This window comes from Lepidochelys kempii, chromosome 5, assembly GCF_965140285.1.
Source record: "Lepidochelys kempii isolate rLepKem1 chromosome 5, rLepKem1.hap1, whole genome shotgun sequence".
Taxonomy (NCBI): domain Eukaryota; kingdom Metazoa; phylum Chordata; order Testudines; family Cheloniidae; genus Lepidochelys; species Lepidochelys kempii.
The window spans coordinates 124,382,800-124,407,461 of NC_136384.1; the positions used below are offsets into that span (position 1 = coordinate 124,382,800).

Below are 24,662 nucleotides of genomic sequence, written 5' to 3' on the forward strand. Positions count from 1 at the left end.
AGGCCTGAGCACACTTCCCGTCTGCTGTGATTGGGTAAGGTGGTGAGACAGCCTCACAGATCTGGAAAATGGCTGTGAGCACTAGTATTCTGAACTGAGCACAGAGTCTGACAGAAAGCATCACAACTTTGTAGAGATATGCATTTGCTTTCCGCAAATTCTGCCCACTCTGTAGGTTAAGAAATAAGTAGTTGTGCAGCATCAAACTGTTGGTGTCTGTGATGGAGCCTCACTTCCTTGAGTGCCTCGCACAGGGGACAGGCTGCCCTGTCTTCTGGGGCTGAGAGTACAGTGCATCTGCAAGACACAGCAACCACGGCACTAACAGCTGAGAGCCCAGTTCCAGCACAACAAAAAAGGATTTCCTTCTGAGGGCCAGTGCCCTGTCATGGGCTAGTCCAGTGCCCTGTCCCTAGGATGTGGGGAGGCCCTCAGTGGAGAGGTGAGGCCTCGCTGGTTGGGTTAGCTACCTGGGAGCTGGGGAACCACAAAGTCCAACTGTGTCCAGTAGACGCAGTAGAGAATCCCCATCACAACAGCGTCCTCAGTCTCATCTCTGTCCAGAGACATGGTACTGGGCTGACTGCAAGGAGACCGAGATTTACAAATAAATATATTTACACTAAAACAAACAGGAAGAGCTACAATAACAGTTCCAATTCCCTTCGTCTCCTCCAACAAGACAACATGCTGTGCTGCCAGCTAACCCTGGACCTTGTAAGTCAAAGTTTCATAGCTTTTAAGGCTAGAAGGGGCAATTATGATCAGCTCGTCTGACCTCCTGTATGGCCCAGGTCAGAGCCTTTTACTTGGGAACTCCTGCATCAAACTCAAAACATATGGTTGAACTCGAGCAGACGTTGTAGAAAGAGACTGGCAGTCTTGATTTAAAGACATCAAGTGATGGAGATTCCACTATGTCCCTTGGGAATCTGTGCCGATGGCTAGTTACCTGCCTTGTCAGAAATTGTGCCCCATTTTTTAGACAAGTGACCCTTGCTCCCCATTCTCCCTCTTCCCTCCTCCTGTCACAGCAAACCCTACAGGTACAGAGGGAGCAGCTGCGACTTTAGGTGCTGATCTGGCAAGGCACATAAGCACATGAATAAGCCAATTCAGATCAATGGGAATTGATATGGGCTTAAGTGCGCTGCTTGATCTGGGTCTTACGGCCAGTTTTTTTACAGGTATTTAGATGCCAGAAAAGGCAGAGAGTGGCATTTTCAAAAGCACAGAGCACCCAAATCTGGCCTTTAGTGCTCTTGTCTCCACCCAGCAGTAAGCACCATCACGGGATGCAGAGGGAACAATCAGAGCTCTGACCGGGGAAAAGCCTGCACATTGTTGCCGTCGCTGGGCTGTGCTGAGCACTTGTATCCCAGGGTGATGAGTGCGGTACAAATACGGGAAAGAGTGAGAGAAGCAGGGAGGCAGACAGGCCTGCTGACATCTCGCTCTGGTTTGGCGGTAGTGGGTTTGTATAACAAAGATGGTGATGAGCCACAGCTTGTGGAATGCAACTCCGCACTCCCACAGACCACAAGGGGAAGAGATAGAAGTCACCCCACAGGGGGACATGTTCCTCTTTAAGGGGGCTGTTAGGGGGCTTATTCCTTCACCCACTTACTTCCCTGGTCCTTCTCGCATGAACAGAGAGCAACAATACCCGAAGTCCAAAGGTGCAAACAATTCAACGTTTATTGGGGTGAACTTCCAGCAAGCATGATTCCAGTTTCCTTCCTTAGTATCCTCCTTCCCAGCTCTGACACCACAGAGCCTTACACCTGTGTCCCTGTTCCCATTCCTGCCCTTAGCCAAACATTATTCCAATTTCCTTACCCCCATTCCCTGTTCCCATTTCCCTCTTTAGCAAAACATGATTCCAATTTCTGCACCCCCATTCCCTGTTCCCATCCCCCCACTCACACACCCATCCCGTCCCACCCACGCCCACTCACTTCCTCATTGACTGCAGACTATATAGTAAAACCTGAGTTCTGCTTAGCTATACATTAACCAATCATTTTCCTGAAATTTAACTAACCAATCCTAACATATTGTAACATGATTATGTAACCAATTATATCCCACTACCTTAATTAGTTTACACCCAGCAAAATTAATTATACAGCAGAGAGGAACAATCACAGAACCAGGCCGAGATTATACAGACAAACAATAGCAAAGTGGGAACTATAATGACAAAACAATACAGAAGTGAGGATTTCACATCCCAGCTATTGATAAGTGAGTTCTTGCCAGACAGGATGCTATCAAACTAAGTTTCCGTTTACATTTTCTAGGCACTTCCCTTTCTCTGGAGGTGATAGGAATACAGTCCTGTCCTGATAGTGCCTAACAGCCCAGTAGCACCTTATTTCAATTTGGAATGTGAGGATGTGACCGTTCACTTCCCAGTTTATGGCTGCCTCTGCTGCTTAGCCAAAGGCCTGAGCCTAAGAACAGGGCCTCAGGCTGTCACAGTAGGAGAAGGCCCTTACACCAGCAGACAGTGATTTTGATTCTTTCTTTTATACCTCTGTCACTAGCCAAGTGATAAGAATATACCTAAATTCTTAAAGTACAGGCCTTTACAGACAGGCCTGAATATCTATATCCTAACAGGGGCACCCTGATGTCCGGCTGCACGTTGCTCGAGCGTGTCTGTGCCTGTCCTTCCCTCTCCCCTCCGTACTCTTTGGACTTATCCCACCATCAGGAGTTCTGACATTTGTACATTTGGCTTTCCCTAACCAGGTGATGGGAGACTATGAGAAGATCATATTTTATTGGCCTTCCTTGTTCTGTCTGATTTTCCTACTGGGCCGCTTTGCCCTGATGTTTGTGAAAGCACTGAGGGTTCGATTAAAGATGGATGTGTCAAGTGTGAGTATTCCTGGGTAACTGCTTCCAGTTTATTAATCTCTCTCTCCACCCCTCCCGGGAAAACTCCTTCCCTGATCCCTAGGATTAAGTAGAATTTAACCAGTGCATAGACTTTGTGCTGGTGCACCTCTGCACCAGGGTGAATTTCACCTTTAGCCAGTAACAAGAATTGATTTCACACCAGAGATCTTGGCACATTTCTACAAATCACCACTCACCTGATTTAAAACATGGAAGAGCACCTCCCCCTGCAAGACCCCATGGACTCCAGCATGGACTTCAGTGCTGGCTAGCCACCCAAGTAATTACCCAGGGCAGGTTGGTATACTGCATTCCATGATTGCAGTGTAGATATACACAGAGTTACATGGGGTGAGCACCCCAGGAGCATGGCCATTTGTCTCTTTGTGCTATTCCTGCCTTTGTCTTTCATTTCCTCATCACTATTTCCTATGTCTCTCGCTCCTCCCTCGTTTTATCTCTCGCTCCCAGTGCCCTGTGGCGTGTGAGTGTGAATCAGTGTCTGGGCAGCAGCACTGGGCAGCTATTTCTTCCTTGTTATGTTCCTGCTGACAGGAATGTTGGGTCTTCCCACATCCCTTCTCTTTCATTCTCTCCTCCCCTCCCTTGGCAAGGCCCTAAGACAGCAGGGAAGGGCACTGGGTGCCTGTCTTGTTTCCTGTCACCCTTCTTCATGTCCACCAACTTCCAGCTATGACTCTCAAAAATGACTCTCCGCACAGGCAGGGCTGCCATTTGCCAAGGGGAACATAACTCTGGGCTTTGACAGGAGGACAATGACTGGCTCCATCTTAAAAGCAAGAGGCTTGTGCTGCGTTTTCTTTCCCTTCCCTCTTCTAGCACATTCCATTGTCTCTGAGCCTGGAAACCCATTAGCCCCACTAAAGGGCAGGCAGGAGGAACAGAGCTGTGTCAGACAGACCTTCCCAAGGGACTCCTGCTGCAATGTGGCCCTTCCTTGCCATAGCAGGGTGTCTGCTTACTGAGCTCCCCATCATGGCCAGGGGTTGCTTTGCAGATGCTCTGTGTCAGGATCCCAACAAGGGCAGTCAGGGCCAAGGGTCAGAGCAGGAACAAACCTGCTGGGAGTAGCAGAGAAGTTCATAGGTTCCAAGCCAGGGTCAATACCAAGAGTCAGAGTCAGGAGGCAAAGTCGAGAACAAGTCATGGTCAAAGCCAGGAATGCAGGAACAGTCATGGCAACTACACAAGAGCCACACAGTTGCTTGGATGCTTCCTGGAATGGCCCTTGGGTTTACATAGGGCAGGGAGCCAATCAGGAGCCATGAGGCTGCTGTCTATCAAAAGGAGGAACTTCCCATGGTCTGTGTCCACAGCAAGTCATGGGCAATGGAGCGCAAGCTGGTTATAGCTGCTGCTGGGTGGCAGCCTGGAGATGCCAACTGCCTGGCAGCTCTGCAGGCCTGGGCTCTAGAACGGTCTTTATGTTCTACCCCCCTTGGTCCCCTCAGAACTCCACACAGTCTCCCTTGTGGCTAACACCTTCACCCAGTCCTGGATTAATAGTAGGAAAGGTTCAAATAATCCTCAAGGTCCTTAATAACAAAAATGATTCAGAGTCCCCAAAATAAAGTCCATAACAAAAAAGTTTATAGTCAGCCCTTTTTCTTCTGCCACTCACAGAGCTCTTCTGCCATCCCAGTCTGATTCATCCAAACAACCAGACCTAGCCTCAGCTTCGTTGTCCTGTCAGCCACACCATGCATCTTCCTGCTGCTCTTTGTAAGGAATCCCCTGATCCAACCTAGGTATACCTCTTCAGTAATCAGGTTGTCTGACCCCAGGCCCTCCCACCAGGTATTAAGGGTTGAGCTCTTGTTAGCCACACCCTTCTCCCTATGGCTGCCAGTGTAAGCGTGGTGGGTTGCACTCACCTCTTGAACACCCCATTGCCAGCTGAGTCTGGTGCTGCCATTCTCTTCAGTTCCCAGCAACCCTGCAGGTGTCAGCCTACCTCTACAGGTCTTCTGTGGCTCAGCCCTCCAGCCTCACACAGTCCAAAACCCCTTCCGGGGGGTAACAAACTCAAAATAGAAGCAGTTCCTTTCCCATCAGGGCCAATTGCAAACAAACTAGTTTCTGACCCATCTGGAATTGAATTGGCAGGGTCCTTCTGAACTCCTGCCATAGCTGGTGAGCAGCAGTGAGCTCTGCCTGGCCTGGCTCAGGTCCTTTTGCTGCAGCCTAGAGAGCATCCCTCCTCACTCCTCTGGCTCCAGCAAGGAACTGACTTGCTGACAGTAGGCAGCTCCTTGGTTGGCTGTTGTTGGTTCCCAGCCCTTCTGGCTGCTGCAACGCCAGATCTCCCTGGTTCCCCAAATGGCTGTTCTTTTCCTCTTAGAGAACTGTTTCCTGTGGTGGGGTGAAGCAGAGCAGTGGGGCCACCAGTAGGAGGCTGCAAAGGCCTGATGTACCCCCATCACAGTAAGGTATCTTCATAACTAAGATCATCAGAACATAAGAATGGCCATACTGGGTCAGACCAATTGTCCATCTAGCCCAGTATCCTATCTTCCAACAGTGGCTAAAGCCAGGTTCTTCAGAGGGAATAAACAGGTAATCATCAGGTGATCCATCCCCTGTTGCACATTCCCAGCTTCTGGCAGCAGAGGTTTAGGGACACCCAGAGCACGGGGTTACATCCCTTCCCATTCTGGCTAATAGCCATTGATGGACCTATTCTCCATGAATTTACCTAGTTGTTTTTTGAACCCTGTTATAGTTTTAGGCTTTGCAACATCCCCTGGCAATGAGTTCCATGTGTTAGACTGGCCTAATACAGCACCCATAAGGCAGCACTGGATCTATATGTTTGAATCTGCTGTCTCTTCCCTAGTGGAATGAAGAACATTCTTTGATATGCTGACAATCTCTGTTCCTTTAAAACAGCAGGAAAATCATTTCCTGGAGGATCATCAGGCTCAGCATGTCAAGCGTCTGGTCAGGAAGCCCCAAGAGCGGTGAGCATGGCATCTTCCTTTCAGATCCAGAACACCAAGCCACAGAGAGTTCAGATTTGGTTCTGATGAGCTTCTAAATCTGCTGCTACTTATTGACTGACATGCACGCTGGGGGCCTGCCTGCTCACCTGGGGTGAGCCAGGGACCAGGCATGTTCTCTAGCCACTGGGAGGATCCCTGATCATCCGTGACGGGCTTGCCCCGTCTCCCCTCTGAACTACATCTGTAAGCAGTGCACTAGAGCACTCTGTTTCCCATCTCCTTCACCTCCGACTCAAAGCCACCTACCCCATGGTCAGATGCCCCCATCTGCCAAGCCAGCATGCAGCAGGTGGGAGGGGGCTGCCCTTGCAGCAGACGCTGTGGGAATGTGGAGGATCCTGATGTGAGCCCCCAGTGGCTTTGTGCTGGAGAGCAGGTAGGCTGCTGAGAATGCGTGTGCAGGAGAAAGACTGGCTCCTGTTTGGGCCAGGTGAGGCCTCTCCAGACATGCCCAGTGGGAGGGAAGATTGCGTTAGGAAGGTGCGGTGGGTTGTTTTTATGGAGAGGGAGGGAACTATGCTGGAGTAGGTTTTGGGCCTTGAAATGCCTCTAGTGTCCCTGTGTCATCACCGAACATTTCAGGTCTGTTTGTCCATCTTCATCCATTAACAGGCAGGTTCGGAAATCTTGGTACCAGCGCAAGGTGTACGAATGGGACCCATGCTTTCAGTTCCCAGGCAGAATGATTGGCACATCTGCACTAGCCTTAATCTGCCTGTACATTGTAAGTAAATTGCACACTTGTTTCCTGAAAAGAATTGCCCCAAATGAAGCACAATGTCATACAGCCCTTGTGTGCTTAGTAAGGATTTCAATCCAGGCTGTTGAAAAACAGCTCTTCCATAAATCTCTGCCATTAAACTAAAACAAGGACTGTCTATGCATTTAACAGAGCCACTGGCTCCATTAAGACCAGAATCCATAGTTTACTGGCTGCCTGACCAGGGTACCTTCCAGCTAGGCCAATGGGTGTTTGGTGGGAGTTTATCTTGTTCATGATAGGTTGCTTGAGATGCAGGCAGGAAAGAAAAGGCTCCCAAGTATGTGTGTGTCACATGAAATACATGATACTCATGTGTGACTGTATTTATATTATGTTGTTCCCCGTGAATACTTACGAGTTTGCTTAATTCTAGGTATCCTGGTCTTCCTCAGTGTCTGGTTCAAAATCAGTGGAGATTAACTCCAACAACATTCTTTGAGGGACAAAATTGGTCTACATCCACTTGCTGTCATTTAAAGGTTAAGATGAATCCCCACATATGAAAGGCAATATGTGTTTAAAATCAAATGTAACAGGTCAGATTCCCATAGAGTCACACCAGGGATTAGTGTGTTCCCATGTGATTAGATGGCATGTAGTGTTATTCTCTAGAAGTGGCCAATGACAAGATTGCTAAGCTGCTGTTTTTATCTATTTCTCCTCAGTTTATTGTTATTGAGTTTTACATTTACAAGCAATTCTCCCAAGAGCTGAAGATATTGGATCAGAGATTTGAAGAGCTTGTTGATTCTAGCAATGGCTCAGAAGTACTTGTACCAGCTGTCCTGCAGCTGAAAGAGTTTATTAATGTCACTGAAGGTACAGAGATGTCATTTTTTAAAGGTGGAATGAGTGTGATACATTTTAAAAAAGCAGACTGAACTCATAGTTCTTAAGGCTGAGCCAAAGCCCATCCTACTCAATGGGACTCCTTCCAGGATTTTGACACATCAGTTCCAAATGGGAATGAAAACAAAAAGCCATTTCCCATAAAATGAAATTAAAACAAAAATCATCTTGGGTACATTGAGATGGAAAATGTCATTTCAAAACTGACATTTTAAATTTAAAGAAAATTTAAAAAATCAAACATTCAAAATGAAAAGTCATTTCAAAATGAAAAATTGAAACAGTCGACTCTGAAAGTGTTGAAATGGAGTATTTCAACACTATCAAAATGCTTTTTTCCTAGTTTCCCCCTCAAATCAAAATGTCATGAAAATCGGCTCATTCCCACAAAAGTTTTGGTTCAAAAAAACATCATTTTTTGATAGAAAAACTTTAAACTGGAAAATTTTTGACCAGCTCTAGCTACATACTTAGTCATAGAACCATAGAATCATAGAAGATTAGGATTGGAAGAGACCTCAGGAGGTCGCCTAGTCCAACCCCCTGCTCAAAGCAAGACCAACACCAACTAAATCATCCCAGCCAGGGCTTGGTCAAGCCAGGCCTTAAAAACCTCTAAGGATGGAGATTCCACCACCTCCCTAGGTAACGCATTCCAATGCTTCACCACTGTCCTAGTGAAACAGTTTTTCCTAATATCCAACTGAGACCTCCCCCACTGCAACTTGAGACCATTGCTCCTTGTTCTGTCATCTGCCACCACTGAGAACAGCCGAGCTCCATCTTCTTTAGAACCCCCCTTCAGGTAGTTGAAGGTTGCTATCAAATCCTCCCTCACTCCTCTCTTCTGCAGACTAAACAAGCCCAGTTCCCTGAGCCTTTCCTCGTAAGTCACGTGCCCCAGCCCCCTGATCATTTTCCTTGCCCTTCGCTGGACTCTCTCCAATTTGTCCACATTCTTCTGTAGTGGGGGGCCCAAAACTAGACGCAATACTCCAGATGTGGCCTCACCAGTGCTGAATAGATGGGAATAATCACTTCCCTCAATCTGCTGGCAATGCTCCTTCTAACGCAGCCCAATATGCCATTAGCCTTCTTGGCAACAAGGGCACACTGCTGACTCATATCCAGCTTCTCATCCACTGAGCCCAAGTGGAAAGCGGCTAAGAGTCTGAAAGCTGCCTATGATTATTTGTAAAACGAATTGGAGATCACAATCTAGTTTCTAGTGGACAATTTTCCATGTTGCAAAAAGCTTCATCACAGCTAACATGAATTGCAATCGTTACCTTTATCAGTTTGCTGCCTCAGCAGAGAAACCGAGGACTGAATGGACATGGAGACTGAGCTGCATGTTAGGAGAGTAATGTAGGAAAACCTGCACTTCCAAGTTTTGACAAGTGAGAATCCAGGATCTTTGTTCTGCCCAATATAAATTTGGGTTTGAACGCATAATTCTGATCCAGAGCTTTGGCTTGGGCTCAACTCTATAATTCAATGATTAACAAATAATCAAAGCATTTCTGAGTGACTGGGTAGTATAGGCAAAAAGTGTTCCAAGTAGAAATGTGTCCAAGCAGTGACAGTGGAGGTTTTCAAAAGGAGGCGGGATAGCCATCTGTCTTGGATGGTTTAGACACAACAAATCCTGCATCTTGGCAGAGGGTGAGACTAGATGACCCTTGTGGTCCCTTCTAACTGTATGGGTCTATGATTCTATGAGTACAAATAGCCCTGAGTTAAAATACTTTCCTAATCACGTCATGTGAGCTGCGGAGAAAACATTCTGAACAGATGGTTGCTTTTCTTTTTCTCCAGGTGTTTGGATTTTCACCACCTTTGCGGCCTCCCTGACTTGTGTAAGCTACGTATTTCACATCTTGGCCTGCTACAGGTATGGACATGCAGTAGATTATCAGCAGATAGTGCTCAATTCTCAGGGGTGCTGAGAGTCCTCAAGTACCATGGAGTTTATTGGGAGTTGAGGACACTAGTCAACTCAGCACAGGCACTTGACAGCTCCCAGGATTGTCCCCTCCTCGTGGGTTCTCAAAATTCTTCTTTCGGAGTCCCCCCTCCATGCTATAAAAACTCCATGCCCCACCTGTGCCACAACAACTATTTTTCTGCATATCCAGTAGATTAAAAGCCAGGGCTGGCATTAGGGTGTAGCAAGGAGGGCAACTGCCCGGCGTCCCACACCACGGGGCCCACGAAGCTAAGTTGCTCAAGCTTTGACTTCAGCCCGGGGCAACAGAGCTCAGGTTTCAGCTTTCTGGGGCACCTGGCATTGGCCACTTCAGAAGACAGGATACTGGGCTAGATGGACCTTTCATCTGACCCAGTATGGCCTTTCTTATGTTCTTTATGTTCTGCCCTGGGCCCCAGCGAGTCTAACGCCAGCCCTGCTGTCTGGTTTATTTTGGCAGATCCCCTGAAACCTGCTTATAGCCCCCAGGGGGCCCCAGACCTCTGTTTGAGAACCATTGCCCTAGAACTCTATTCTCCATGCCATCAGCACTCAGTGGGAAGTGTCTCTATTATCTACCCTGAGCTCCACGCAGTTCTAGGCCCTGATGGGTGGCGAAGACACATCAGTCCACACAATGCTCCCATTTTATATAATTTATTAACTAAGCTAAATAACTCAAAATAAAACACAAACTAATCAAATTAGAACAAAGTGGGTTAATATCATATCATCAGCTTAATCTAATTATCAGGCTAATTAATCCAAACTGCACAACAATTGCTTGCAAACTTTATCGAATCATGTGGGAAGGGCAGCAGACCTTGTCTAGCTATACACGTTGGAAAAAGAGGGCATTATTTATTTCAGTGCTAATTGATAGTTACTGATATTCCAGACAAACAGCTGATACGGGCAGGAAGAAATCTCTCCCAGGTTGAGATAAATATTAGACGACAGCTCTGATGCTACGTAAGACAGACTGCACAAAATATAGGTGTTAGGTAATAGCCAATCTCTCCCTGCACAGTATAGGGTTGTACCAGACATTCCAATACAATTCAGGATAAAACAGCTTTTTAACTTCTTGTTTGCTAGTTAAATTTATGTGAAACTAAGTTTCTCAGTATTTAAACACACACCACTCAACCCATGAGTGTGCCATGAGCCTCTTGAACCATGAGCAATTAGGCCATGAGCCTATTCAACCTTATAGCAGGCTGTTTGAGAAAGCATACTCAGCTACATTCTGTGTGTTCTATCCACATTTACACTGTCAGCTGCTAGAGTTAAAAGGACAAGGGTGAGAATGCCAAGGTGGAGGTGTCCCTCTACTAATAAAAATTGAAAAAAAAAAAAACCCACAAAACAAAATCCTTATCAGGTCGATACTTATGCATGATCTTTGCTGTGACTTTTGTGGTTTCATTCAGTTTCAGGAAATTAGTATGTGGTTGGAAAGATTAGCTGGTGGTTTTCTTGGCTAACTCAACAGACTTGCTGACTGGCTAGAGCTGGGGTTTGATTGCACCATGACCGCCTTCTGACAACAAAAATTACTACACAACCACAGGAGCAGGGACCAAAGCGTGAACCCACCCGAGCCCTGCTGCCCAGGGCTGAAGCTCTTGAGCTTTGTTTTTGGCCCCAAATGGTGGGGCTTGGGCTTTGGCCTTGGGCAGTTGTGCTCGGGCTTCGGTTTCAGCCTATACCCCAGCAAGTCTAACACCAGCCCTGATGACCCTGTTACCGGCACCCAGTGCCAAGAGGCTGAACAACAGCTTGAGTTGGTTCGTTACCCGGTGTGCTACACCCAATAATCACAACGGGGTGGAGAAGCAGAAAAGTTTATTTGAAGCTTCAAAAAGGTACAGGGAGATTTGAATCTCAAATCCTGTACAACAGAGCAGGAAGTTACACAGGCTTTTATACATCCTTTTTCCCAGCATACTTATCCAATAGCAAGCTGCTCCAAGTATCCATATAGCCAGCCAATCCAGTTCCCAGCTAGTTCCCTGATTCTCTGTATCATTTGTTAAACTATACATAAAGCTGTTTTATTCAGCATTGTTCTTCCATATCTCCCCTGTTTGGCCTTGCTTAGTTTCAGGCAGTCTGACTCTGCAACATACTGTTGCAGATTCTCAGCATAACTGCTGTGTGTGCCTCCAGGCGGGGGGGCCAAGGACACTTGGGCCTAGCACGCAGAGCTGCTGCGAGTGCCTCCAGGCAGGAGGGGGGGGCCAAGGACACCGGCGCCTAGTGCGAGGGGGCTTCATCGACACTCGTGGTCTTCCATCCCCTCGAGTTACCTAGTGGCCATGCCCCAGTGTTCCCAACAACCCCATTAAAACAGGTTCACAACCCTCTTCGGGGTCCCGGCCCACAGTTTGAGAACCGCTGGGCTAGAGGTTGCTTGCCTGTAGATGCCAAATTTTGGATGGTGTGTTTTGCTGGACTCTGGCATCTCAGTGGCTGTCTGAGAAAGGGAAGGAAGCACAAGTCTTTTGACAAGCCTGGTGGCCTCATCACACCAGAGGCTATTAGCCAGAAGCAATGGCTTCTTCTTTTCCTTCCATTTTTTGACGATGGTGGCCTGACTGATTCCTCCCCCTTGGAACTCCTACTCTACTCTTGGCAAACTCTTGGAGTTTCTTGGCAAAGCAGAATGGGGCATTCCCCCTCTGAAGTCATAAACATCACCCAGTGGGGCTGGATTAGGTCATCTTTATGCAAATAAAGAGACTTTCCTTGCCAGTAAGCATTGGCTTAGAAAATCAATCAGTCAGCAGACCTCAAAATATTTTGAGACATTTTAGGAGATAAGATCAACTCTTCCTGGGTATGGGTCAGTCCACAGAGATTATCTCAACCATCCCATACAAGTTCCAACACAAGAACCCAAAATAAATTGGAAAAAGTACAAAGCTGTTGCAACTGAAATAATAGAAAAAATCAATCATTCATCTTCATTCAACCGTACACATAAAACAAAGTTATTTATTCTAAGATTAAGCAAGAGACCTTAGTCTACAGACAGATACTTCTCTTTTTGTATTTTGGTACTCAGCAGCTATCAGCAGTTTAACTTTAAACAGGAGTTTTGACACACACAGTCTTAGTGAAAGGTTACACTTTACCTCTGTCAAAGTAAAATGTCTTTTACTCTTGAAATCACAATTTTGGATTCAATTTTCATATAAGGCCCCTGTTGTAATTACAGTGCTCTTAGCCTGTATGTAGACCAGATTCTATTTTACAGATTTACTACTGAGTCTTAGATAGGTAAAACTCCTATTGAAGCAAAAGATAAGCCTTCATTGTTGTATATTGTATTGTATTGTAATAAATCAAAACTTGTGCTTTGGGTGGCATGCCCAATAAAACACAATGTTTGCCATTTTTTCACCATTGCGCCCCTTGGCTCTGTGTTTATTGCATTAATCCATGATGCCTTTAGCTCTAGATTGCTGACCCCTTTGACATTCAGTCAAATCATCTGATATAGCTCCTCTGTGATCAAACAGTCAAACAAAGTTATTGAGTGAATAAAATCTCCAATTTATTTGTGTGAAACTTTTTTAAACTAATTTTGACACCTTTATTCAGAAAACACATGAAGCGGCTGTGGGCAGGGGAGAAACATTTCCTTCCACTAAGGTCTCGTGAGCCTGCTTCTTCTCAAAGCGTGGTAAGTTCTCACTGCTTTTCCCCAAAAGTTCCCAGCCAGTAGCTCTGATCCACTAATACTTGAAATTCAGTGGGAGAACTTGTGAATGTAGTTTACACGTGCTCTCCAGTATTTTGCAAGAGGAGGCCATAGTTTAATGGGTCAGTGCAAGATTCATGGGCCTGATTCTGGAGCATGCTAATCTCATTGTATGATGGCTTCACACTGTAAAACTAATGTAAAAGGCTTCTATGACAGATCTGTGCCGTCGATCCAGCGAGTAATGTAGACAAGCCCTCAGGGTGGCTGAGCAACATAAGTTATACCAACATAACCTGTAGTGTAGACAAGCCCTGAGAGGCAGTAACTGGGTCAACAGAAGTCTACACTGGGGGTTAGGTCAGTGTAACTATTCTCTCAGGGTGTGGATTTTTCACACTCCGGAAAGACACGGCTATGCTGATGTAAATCTTCCGTGCAGACCGGCCCTCAGTCTAACACTGATATCTCTCATAACAAGCTGTCACAGGAACTTGACCCTGATCACCACTAAGTGCCCTACATTTGTTTATTACCGCCATTGTGTAAGGACCAGGAGATAATCACTGCTGGCTTTGCAGTGATCGCCTCGTGCTGCATTCACACCTCCAGAGCTGACATGCGGTAAGGGCACTGTCGGCTTTTCAGGGAGGGATGGAGCAGGGGAGGAGACTGACTCACTGACTGCACCCCTCAACTTTGCACTCCACAGATGAAAGCTGCCCCTGAGCAGTAGCAGTTTATTATCTGGTACAAACAATGTCAGTGGTTTGGTTTGTCGTTCAGAATGATGAAGCTGTCGCCCAAAGAACAATAGAAATGGCATCTTTTCAAATCAACTTTGTACTAAACATAACAAATGACAATCCTTACTCAGTGGAGATTGCCATCCAGGAAAGTGAGGGTACTAGAACATGGGTGACTAACACCCCATCGCTTAGTCTGACAGTTAAGTAAGCAAATGCTCCATTAACTAGGACGCAAATAGGGCTATTTGTGTGCTTACAGTTAAGCGTATTGAATGTTTGCAGGACTGGAGCCTTACTCTGCATAGAAGTGAATGGGAAAACAATTCTTGTCCCTATTTTCTTCAGACATGTTCTAACAGTTATAAAGGCAGTTTTGTGGGTAGAATTCTGGGTACATGTAGTTTTGTTCCGTTCCCTTGTGTAAGCTGTGCAGGAGTCCAAGCCAAGCTCCTCTGATCTCCTTCCACTTTCAGCACATACTTCAGTTCACTTCTGCACCTTTCCTGTATGCTTCAATGTAGCTCTGGGGTCCGTGATGAAGGGATGTGGGAGGGACACTGGAACGGATTCCTGGTTGCCCTGCACATTGTCCAGTGACTTACCCAGTGCAGAGTGGGGGTAAACTGTCAACAGTCAGAATGGGATAAATTCACACCCACTTTGCACTCACTCCGCACTGGTATGAATGCTGAATAAGATGCCGGGCAGTGGAGAATCAGGCCCTGTGATTGAAATGTGGCATAAAGGAGCCAGCAGGATGAAGACCAGAATCAGGGCCTAAGGATGTATTTTGTTTCTCTGATCAAACATGCAGCAATTCCAATGTCATAAATGTCTGTCCTTTTTCTTTTTTTAAACTCAGGCCGCAATAGCAAGATACTCTGGTTGGCAAATTGCATACATATTATGGGGTACGTGCCAAGCCTTCAGCATAAGCATACATTCAACCAATATTAGAGCGGTTGCCCTTTTCCTCTATGGTAAGAAATGTGTTTTCTCTTTTCCAGGCTACCTGATCATTCATGTGGTGCAGTGTCTGTTTGGTGTAATGATCATGTACAGTTTTGTTTTGCCGATACAGCATGGCCAAGGGCTGGAAGTTGCCAAAGGTTTGGGAATTGGGATGTAAGTGCATTGTTTTCACACATTTCTGGTGTTATCTCACTGTCTTCGCGCTGATTTAGATTTATAGGTCTATAAAATAACAAGAGGTACCTATCTGAAAACGGTAGGTTCCAGTGACAGATGTTTAAGCTGTGTCTACACTACGGATCTTACATTGGCACAGCTGTACTGCTGCAGCTGTGACGCTATAAGGTCTCCAGTGTAGCCGCTCTTTGCCGGCAGGAGAGAGCTCTTCTGGCAGCATAATTAAACCACCCCCAACAAGTGGCGTTAGCTATGTTGGCAGGACTGCCTCTCCTGCTGATGTAGCACTGTGTTGGTCAGGGGGGAGTTTTTTTCACGCTGCTATTGAATAACCCTGCCACGTAACATAAATTCTGCAGGTTCCTTAAACATAGCCCCAGCAGCCCTCCTCTGAAGATGTGCCATGCAACCTTTCCAAAGGTCAGCAGATCTTTAAACTTGCTTTCCCTGTGGGGAATTTTTGAGAGGTTTACAATCTAAGCACATTGTCTGTTTTCCCGTCTTAAGGAAAATGCTGACTACGAGGGGACTGACTGACAATGGATAATCAAAGGGTGAAAGCACATAAGAATACAAGCTAAGCCAAAATGCAATCCATTGTCCACAATATTCCACCTTCATCTTTAATGTGGACAAGGAGGTCCCAGCAAGCATTGCTCCATTTTGATCTAATGTCCTGACTGCTCAATCTAAAGAAAACATCTCATGCTTGGACTTGCAATCTCCGTGGCCCACATCTCTGCATTAAAGATCAGCCAGCCACACTCTTCTCTTAAGTGTGTCTCCCAGACTCCTGGCAAGTAGCCGGCACTGTCCTCAGGTTTGGCAAAGATTGGGTATCGCAGTTTCAAGGCTTCATAAGATATAACAGCTGATTCCACTTCCTGAAGGCAGAGCCACCAGCCCACCTATATGGGTCTAGGGTCTGCCTTTTTGTAATCTGTCTAGGCCAACTACACTCTTTTCCCCACAATCTCAGGAATCAGGGTATCATGTCAGAAAAATCTGAGGGTGGAGGGGGGCAAAATTGTGTCAGCACAGGAAAAATTAAATATAATTATATTATATCCTGCAAAGTTGGGGGAGGCAGGGGGTGGGAGCGGAAGACATAACGGAGCTTATAGACCTATGAAAAATCTGGGAGGGACAAACCAAGATCTGGGGGTGGCGGCAACAGCCCTTCTTGCCCCCAGCAAATGAAGCCTCTGTCAGGAACTCCCTACAGGACTCTATGAGTCTCCTGAAGCCACTCGCTTCCTGGAATCCCAGGAATCTGTGCAGAGGACGGTCCTCTTTTGGCTTATTATCTTCAGCCCAGTTGGTGACTGCAGACAATAAGACCAGTAGCCATAGAATTCGAATGAGCCGTCATTAAAAAAAAATCATAACAAGGCTTATTCTGTGAGCATTGTAAAGCAGGAGGACGATTTTATATCTTAGTAAGAATTAAAAAGGACTACTAGACAGTATGTGCACTGATACTAGGTCGGATGGATATTACCCAGGCCACACCTCCTCTGTGCTCATTTTGTGCTCTGAGAAGGACAGCTAGATTCTGATACCCCTTATTCCCATTGGGCCAGATTTTCTGGTTTGCTAAGGCCGCTTCGGGGCTCGTGGCCTTAAAGTTACCAGAGATAAGCAGGTAGAGAATTCCCCCTGCTCAGGTGAGCTCTCCAGTGGGGTTAAAGGTGGTGGGCAGCAGTTCTGATACCGATTGTGCCAGCTGCACACCCCCACCCTCAGCATAACATGAGGGAGATGGTGTCTTAGTGGAGTTCTTGGGGTAGGAGGGAGGTATGGCCGAGTGGAGCTTTGCTACACATGATTCTCCACTGGCCTATGGTCCCTGAGGAACCGTATGGCAGCTGCATAAGTTACTGCTGGTCCTGTGCCACTTTTCTTGTGCCAGAACCAAGTGGCTGAGGATCAGGGAGCGGCAACTGGCTCCCTGCAGCCTCCCCCTTTCAACTGGAGAATCTGAATTTGAATCACACCTTACACCCTGAGCAGCCCTCCTGCAGCCAGTGGAGCTATTTGCAGTGAGATACTACCCCGTGAGTAAGGGTATCACAGTCTGGGCCATGCAGAGGGTCAGGAAGAAATTCCCCACAGGATAGAGCAGTGGTTCTCACCCTGTTCTCGTTCACAGACCCCTGAGAGCAGAATGGAGGCCCAGACCTCTTTGGAAATGGATTCTCTTTACATAGAGTTGAATTCTGGTCAGTCCGTTTTCAATCTAAGTCCTTCGCGGACCCCTTAGACATAGTCCGCGGACCCCGGGGGAGGGGGGCTGCAGGTCACATGTTGAGAACCTCTGAGATACTGCACAGGTAAGTGCATGATGGCAGTGCAGCATCTTCCTCTACACCTGTGCAAAGTGGGCATAAAACCCTACAAAGCAGAATGGTGGCATTTCACGCCTGCTTTGCTCTTCCTTTGCACAGGGCAGTGGGGAATCAGTCCCAGGGGCTGGCAATCACATGCAGGTCTCCCATCCCATTGTCCAGGGACTCTAATAGGCTATATTCCCAGCCCCTTTCACCACAACATCTATATTAAAAGGGTCGCAAAAAGAAAAGGAGTACTAGTGGCACATTAGAGACTAACCAATTTATTTGAGCATAAGCTTTCATGAGCTACAGGTCACTTCATCGGATGTTTCTCTTTTCCTTTTCCATTACAGTCTTACAGTTGGGATTGCCATGGGGCTCATGATATTACAAATCAAGATCGCTGCGAGATTCTTCCTTCAGCCAAAGATCTTGCCAGATGATAAGCAGAAGCCATTAGCTCTCAATAACAGGTTAGTGGTAGGAAAGAAACAGCCCTTATGGTCTTGCATCCTCCAGACAAGGATCTCCTACTGCATGGGGCTTTTCATACAAGGATCTATGTCTGCCTGGACAAACATGAACTAATGTAGGTACAAGTAGACAGAGAGGGTCGAGCCACGGAATTTGGTTCAGGGTCTGAATTTCAAACACCATGCACCTGGGAGTGTGTGGATATCTGGGCCAAATCCAAAAGTAGTAAGGTGGGGTAAGGTATGCAGTGGTGAGTGGGGATTGAAAGTGAAGCTACAGGGTCTAGCAAAAGGGAAGAGGGGGAGTGGGCCCTAAAAGTCTGCCCTCATTGAAAAATTGCAGTCATAGAATCATAGAATATCATGGTTGGAAGGGACCTCAGGAGGTCATCTAGTCCAACCCCCTGCTCAAAGCAGGACCAATCCCCAACTAAATCTCTATACTTCTGTGAGTGCAAGGACTCCACAAGCTCAGTCCCAAGAATCTTAGGTTGCCAACTTTCTGACTGCAGAAAAACAAACACTCTTGCCCCGTCCCTTCTCCGAGGCCTAACCCCCTTCTCACTCCATCCCCCCTTCGTCGCTCGCTCTTTCCCACCCTCGCTCATTTTCATTGGGCTGGAGCAGGGGGTTGCGGCGCAGGAGGGGGTGAGGGCTCCGGCTGGGGGTGCAGGCTCTGGGGTGGGACTGGGGATGAGGGGTTTGGGGTGCAGGAGGGGGTTCCCGGCCAGGGATGAGAGGTTTGGGGTGCAGGAGGGGGCTCTGGGCTGGGACAGGGGGTAGGGGTGCAGGGTAGGGCTCTGGCTGGGGGTGCGGGATCTGGTGTGGGGCCGGGGATGAGGGGTTTAGGGGTGGATCAAGATCTAAAACTTTTGTGTCTTTGGTCAATCTCTGTTAGTTCCTTGTGAGCTGTTGTGGCACACTGAAGCCCAAACCAAACCCATGATTGGGCACTAAGTGTGAAAGTGGATTTTCCCCTCTTTTGCAGAAAAGCTTTTCACAACTTCAATTACTTTTTATTCTTCTACAACGTGCTCCTGGGCCTGGGGGCTTGTTTGTTCAGACTACTTTGCAGTATCCTGTTGGGAACTTGGCTGATTGCACGGATAGACAGGACTATAATGCAGAAAGGGTATGAAGCTGCTGACATGGGTAAGTGTATGAAACGTCAGAGCATTGCATGGATAGCTTGTATGGGGATTTGCCATTTGGTGGCTCTCTCATAAAGAATATTGGAACTTTTCAAGCAAACATCAGATGTATCTACAGGGAACCTCTTCATGCCCAACACACCTGCAAAGGAGCAAGGCAGAATATAGTATTAGCCATACTCGGGCTGTACATGGCCAGGGCCTTGGCCTTCCTACATGTATCCAAGAGCTAATAGTGTAACTAATCCTGCTTAGAATCATAGAATCATAGAATATCAGGGTTGGAAGGGACCCCAGAAGGTCATCTAGTCCAACCCCCTGCTCAAAGCAGGACCAATTCCCAGTTAAATCATCCCAGCCAGGGCTTTGTCAAGCCTGACCTTAAAAACCTCTAAGGAAGGAGATTCTACCACCTCCCTAGGTAACGCATTCCAGTGTTTCACCACCCTCTTAGTGAAAAAGTTTTTCCTAATATCCAACCTAAACCTCCCCCACTGCAACTTGAGACCATTACTCCTCGTTCTGTCATCTGCTACCATTGAGAACAGTCTAGAGCCATCCTCTTTGGAACCCCCTTTCAGGTAGTTGAAAGCAGCTATCAAATCCCCCCTCCTTCTTCTCTTCTGCAGGCTAAACAATCCCAGCTCCCTCAGCCTCTCCTCATAACTCATGTGTTCCAGTCCCCTAATCATTTTTGTTGCCCTTCGCTGGACTCTCTCCAATTTATCCACATCCTTCTTGAAGTGTGGGGCCCAAAACTGGACACAGTACTCCAGATGAGGCCTCACCAATGTCGAATAGAGGGGAACAATCACGTCCCTCGATCTGCTCGCTATGCCCAATCCAAGATCTTCCATTCTAAAAGCACACGCGTCTAGCACCTGATTGCCGTAACTGGGAGATGCTGCACTCTTTAACCTCTTCCATTGGTCAGACAGTAGAAGGGGACAAAGACCCCTCATCTAGGGTGGTTTACATTAGCAGCCACTATGGTGAGCACATGATGCTCCTTCTTGGAGCACTGTACAGCACGCTCTGGCTCCATCATAGATATTATGGTGATGGGTGCTATAGAAAACAGTGCATGAAGAATAGCTCAGTTACTCTACTCAGATGCGGCCACTCCACTTCTCTCAGGATTTTGTCCTTGGCTTTTTTTAATATTAAAAACTACACAAAGATGTAAACCCTGAAGCATATATTCTGCTCCTCCGCAATGATGGGTTTGAGCCAATTATTGCCAAGTATTGGTTTGAAGCTGGATGTGTATTATATGACTATTTTTCCCCGACTGACATTTTCAAAAAAGGGGAAGCTTCCGAAGAATAAAGCTCCAAGAGGGGAGTTTTATTTTAAAATGTAGAATCAGTAATTTATTTGTGGATTGGACTTGTGAGTTTAGGGTACAGCTGGTCAATATATTTATTGCTCCTTGCTTATTAATTTTCGGAGACCAGATCACAATTGATTAACTATTCCAAAGGCCTGGTGTGTTCACAAACACATTTGAGCTGAGGGTTGTTTACAAACTCTTTGTAGTTAGTATTCAGACTGTCCTTGATATTCAGAATGGCCACTTAAGTCACATGGTATGGTTTCTGTTTCCTGATTGGATGGCCTAACTTTTATAAACTACTACTGGTCTGTTAAGCAAATATTGTTTCTTTCTTGATTTCTTTTTGGAATGAAAGAATCCTAACTCTTCCAGTGCCCCCACCCCTCAAGATGAGTTGTGGAGCAAGCACCACCCAACCTGTCAAAGGCTACCTACATCCACACCTTGCCCAGGGAGGACTTGGGTTGAAAAGCTTTTGGCTGTATATGAATGAAGAGCCTGAGCCTGCATTCTTTGTTCTCACAAATGCCTACTGACTTGAATGGGAGATATAGGTTCACAAAGAATGCTGTACTGGGCCCGCCGTGTAGAGAGAAGGGAGTTAAGCTGCACGTCTCTGTAGATGTATCCCTTTTTTAATGCAGGATTCAACACATGGGTTGGTATGATATTTATGGACCACTACCACACTAACCCCACCCTCCTCAGCTTTTGTCACATTCTTCTGGCCGGAACCACTGAGAAAAAACTGCAGAAATCCACCAAATATTATATCTTCAATAATATATCAAGTAAGCACTTTGACTGAAGTATTAACATATATGCCACTTAAGTGAGTACTATGAGCTATTTAACTCTAAAATTATATTACTCTTTGGGAATCCTTTATCTCTAACCTCCCTCTGCTTCCCATGCTGATGATCAGATGCAAGGTACGAGAACTGATAGACCCTGTCATATTATCTCAGCACGCCTAAGTGCAGAAACTATTCTTATTCATATGCAGTAAAGAGACATTTCTGCTCAATGTTACATGCGTGCAACTGAGTTGAAGTCAATCAGGCTTCAAATGTGCATCTGAAAGATAAGCCCTAAGGCCCACAAAAATGGCCTGTAATCTTATGACCATAACCCTTTATTGAATCTTGCTATGCTCTTCGTTTTTACAAAGGGTCATATTTGGGAGCCGGTGTCTTCGAGTTAATGCATGCAGTGAAGGTGAAGCTGTTGGCCCTCAGGTGGAGGAAGGATATTAATCATGCTGTTTATTAAGTGGTGCTGACAATGTTCTGAGCTAAAGTCTCTTCTCACTTACACCAGTGCTATTCCACACAAGTCAGTGGAGTTACCCCAGTGTAAACGAGAGGAGAATTTGGCCTCATGTCTTTTGGGTCAGATAGATAGATTACAGTCTATAAGTATCTACATGGGGAACCATAGGCGCCGACTCCGAGGGTGTGGGGAAAAATTAGTGAGTGCTCTGCACCCACTGGCAGCCAAGCTCCCCTCCCCGCCCCCCACCTCACCTAACCTCCACCTCCTCCCCTAAGCGTGCCGCGTCCCAGCTTCTCCGCCTACCTCCCAGCACTTGCTGATGCAAAACAGCTGTTTCGCGGCACAACAAGCTCTGGGAGGGAGGGGGGAGGAGCAGGAATGCAGTACGCTCAGGGGAGGAGGCGGGGCTGGGGCAGGGATTTGGGGAAGGGGTTGGAATGGGGGTGGGGCAGGGATGGAGTCAGGGTGGGGCCAGGGACAGAGGGGGGGTGAGCACCCACCAGCGCCAGCAAAAGTCAGCGCCTATGTGGGGACCAAATATTTAATAATGGGCTCTTCAGTCTAGCAGAGAAAGATCTAACAATCCAATGTCTGGAAGTTGAAGCTAGACAATTCTGGCTGGAAATAAGGTGTACATTCTTAATGGTGAGAGCAATTAATCATTGGAACAATTTATCAAGGGTCATCACTGACAATTTTTAAATCAACATGGGATATTTTTCTAAGAGACCTGCTGTGGGAATTATTGTGGGGCAGGTCTCTGGCTTGTGCTATACAGGAGGTCAGACTAGATGATCACAATGGTCCCGTCTGGCCTTGGAATTTATGAATCTTCAGTGGGTGTCTATTGATATAACTCCACTGATACCAGCTGAGGAGCTGGTCATTAGTTTCTGAATTACAAGAGAAAAAGAAGTGGAGTGTGTTGAGTTCTGTATGTATTTCATTTTAGAACCCAGAGTGTCAACCAGAGCCAGGACACGGTGGTTGCTGCTCTACACCCTTCTCAACAACCCCAGGCTCACTGAACTCAGGAAGCCTAACGCGCAGTCCGGTGCCAGTGATGCGCCACAGAACCCCTGTGTCTAGCTTACTCTGCAGGTGGAAACTGGAAGACTCTCGAACAGCTGGTGACTTGCCCCTTAGGACTTTCAGAAGATGGAGTTCTATTTCAGAGCTATACACTATGAGCAGTTAGGGCTCTCAGCCCTGGTATGACAGGAGAGCGGTGGGAATGGATGTCCAGGAGCACTTGCTGTCATTGGTTGTTGTGCATTACATTTGTTTCCAATAGACAGCTGTGAATTGTGTTAAATCACTATAAACCCCAGCAACATTTTCATTGTTGTAAACCAAATAGAGATACATTGGTTTTGGCCAATATTTCCTTGACTGTGTGGGGTCAAGGACCATTCTTCTCTCATTTTGCCAAGCATGCAAGTTCAAGGGGACAGAAACGAATTTCCACATTGAATACAAGGCTCCGGTGTGAGTTTGGTTTTGTACAGCCTTGCCTCTCACAGCAAGCACAACTTTTATTTGTCCTAATTTCCAACTGTGCCAGAGCCTGTGCAGGGACTAATGAATGTGCAATGAACTTTGAAACACCCGCACTGAGTTTGAAAAAGTTACAGTTCAGTTACAAGTAGCTGACAACAGATGCCTCATTTCCTAATAGCTTTTAGTTACCGATGAGAGACAAGATGGGTGAGGTAATGTCTTTTATTGGACCAACTTCTGTTAGAGAGAGAGACAAGCTTGCAAGCTTACACAGAGCTCTTCTTCTTCATGTACTTCTAAGACTGATCTGCTCAGAGGAGTGAATCAGCCTCTCTCATTCTACCAAACCACTGAGCTGTGATCAGCACAGGGATGCTTATGTTTTCCTGTCACGCTTCCTCACCCTGAGATGGTCAAGATAGTTGACCTTCCTCTAGTCAAGCTGTTGCAGGTGGTGGGAAGAAGGTCCCCTTCTTCTGACAAGCCTATCACACTCTTTCTCCAAGCCATTCTACTTCTATCTACAAATGCCCATCTTAATTCTTCACTGACTTCTGGTCCTCTTCATGCCCCTTTATGGTATTCAATGTTCTGTTTCTACCCACACATCTGAGCAGTCCCCAGCTCCTCAATACCACTGAGGAGCTTCAACAAGTCCTTAATGACATACAAACCTGTATCCAAGGATGATGGTTAATTCCATGCCTAGACGTTAAAGTCTTTTCCACAGCTACCTTTATAGTCCTAACTTAACATGTTGCTTTTCAGATCATCATCATGACATAAGGTTCAGTAAGGATAAGTGCAGGGTCCTGCAGTTAGGACGGAAGAACCCAATGCACAGCTACAGACTAGGGACCGAATGGCTAGGCAGCAGTTCTGCGGAAAAGGACCTAGGGGTGACAGTGGACGAGAAGCTGGATATGAGTCAGCAGTGTGCCCTTGTTGCCAAGAAGGCCAATGGCATTTTGGGATGTATAAGTAGGGGCATAGCGAGCAGATCGAGGGACGTGATTGTCCCCCTCTATTCGACATTGGTGAGGCCTCATCTGGAGTACTGTGTCCAGTTTTGGGCCCCACACTACAAGAAGGATGTGGATAAATTGGAAAGAGTCCAGCAAAGGGCAACAAAAATGATTAGGGGTCTGGAACACATGACTTATGAGGAGAGGCTGAGGGAACTGGGATTGTTTAGTCTGCAGAAGAGAAGAATGAGGGGGGATTTGATAGCTGCTTTCAACTACCTGAGAGGTGGTTCCAGAGAGGATAGTTCTAGACTAGTCTCAGTGGTGGAAGAGGACAGGACAAGGAGTAATGGTCTCAAGTTGCAGTGGGGGAGGTTTAGGTTGGATATTAGGAAAAACTTTTTCACTAGGAGGGTGGTGAAACACTAGAATGCGTTGCCTAGGGAGGTGGTGGAATCTCCTTCCTTAGAAGTTTTTAAGGTCAGGCTTGACAAAGCCCTGGCTGGGATGA

At 46.6% G+C, this 24,662-nt stretch overlaps 1 protein-coding gene across 4 annotated transcripts in view; it reads left to right on the top strand.

Annotated features, from left to right (window-relative positions):
• LOC140911815 (stimulated by retinoic acid gene 6 protein-like) overlaps positions 1 to 24,662 on the top strand; it is a 47,586-nt gene that overhangs the window by 16,403 nt on the left and 6,521 nt on the right. The window contains exons 7-18 of one of the 4 annotated variants that reach the window (XM_078852959.1): positions 2,758 to 2,886; positions 5,818 to 5,888; positions 6,543 to 6,654; positions 7,359 to 7,512; positions 9,361 to 9,436; positions 13,121 to 13,202; positions 14,832 to 14,880; positions 14,977 to 15,094; positions 17,805 to 17,924; positions 18,913 to 19,076; positions 21,056 to 21,202; positions 22,639 to 22,983. In XM_078852959.1, coding sequence (XP_078709085.1) covers positions 2,758 to 2,886; positions 5,818 to 5,888; positions 6,543 to 6,654; positions 7,359 to 7,512; positions 9,361 to 9,436; positions 13,121 to 13,202; positions 14,832 to 14,880; positions 14,977 to 15,094; positions 17,805 to 17,924; positions 18,913 to 19,076; positions 21,056 to 21,202; positions 22,639 to 22,775 — 1,359 coding nt within the window. In that variant the 3' untranslated portion in view covers positions 22,776 to 22,983. The other 3 variants (XM_078852960.1, XM_078852962.1, XM_078852961.1) reach the window with 3 other exon arrangements.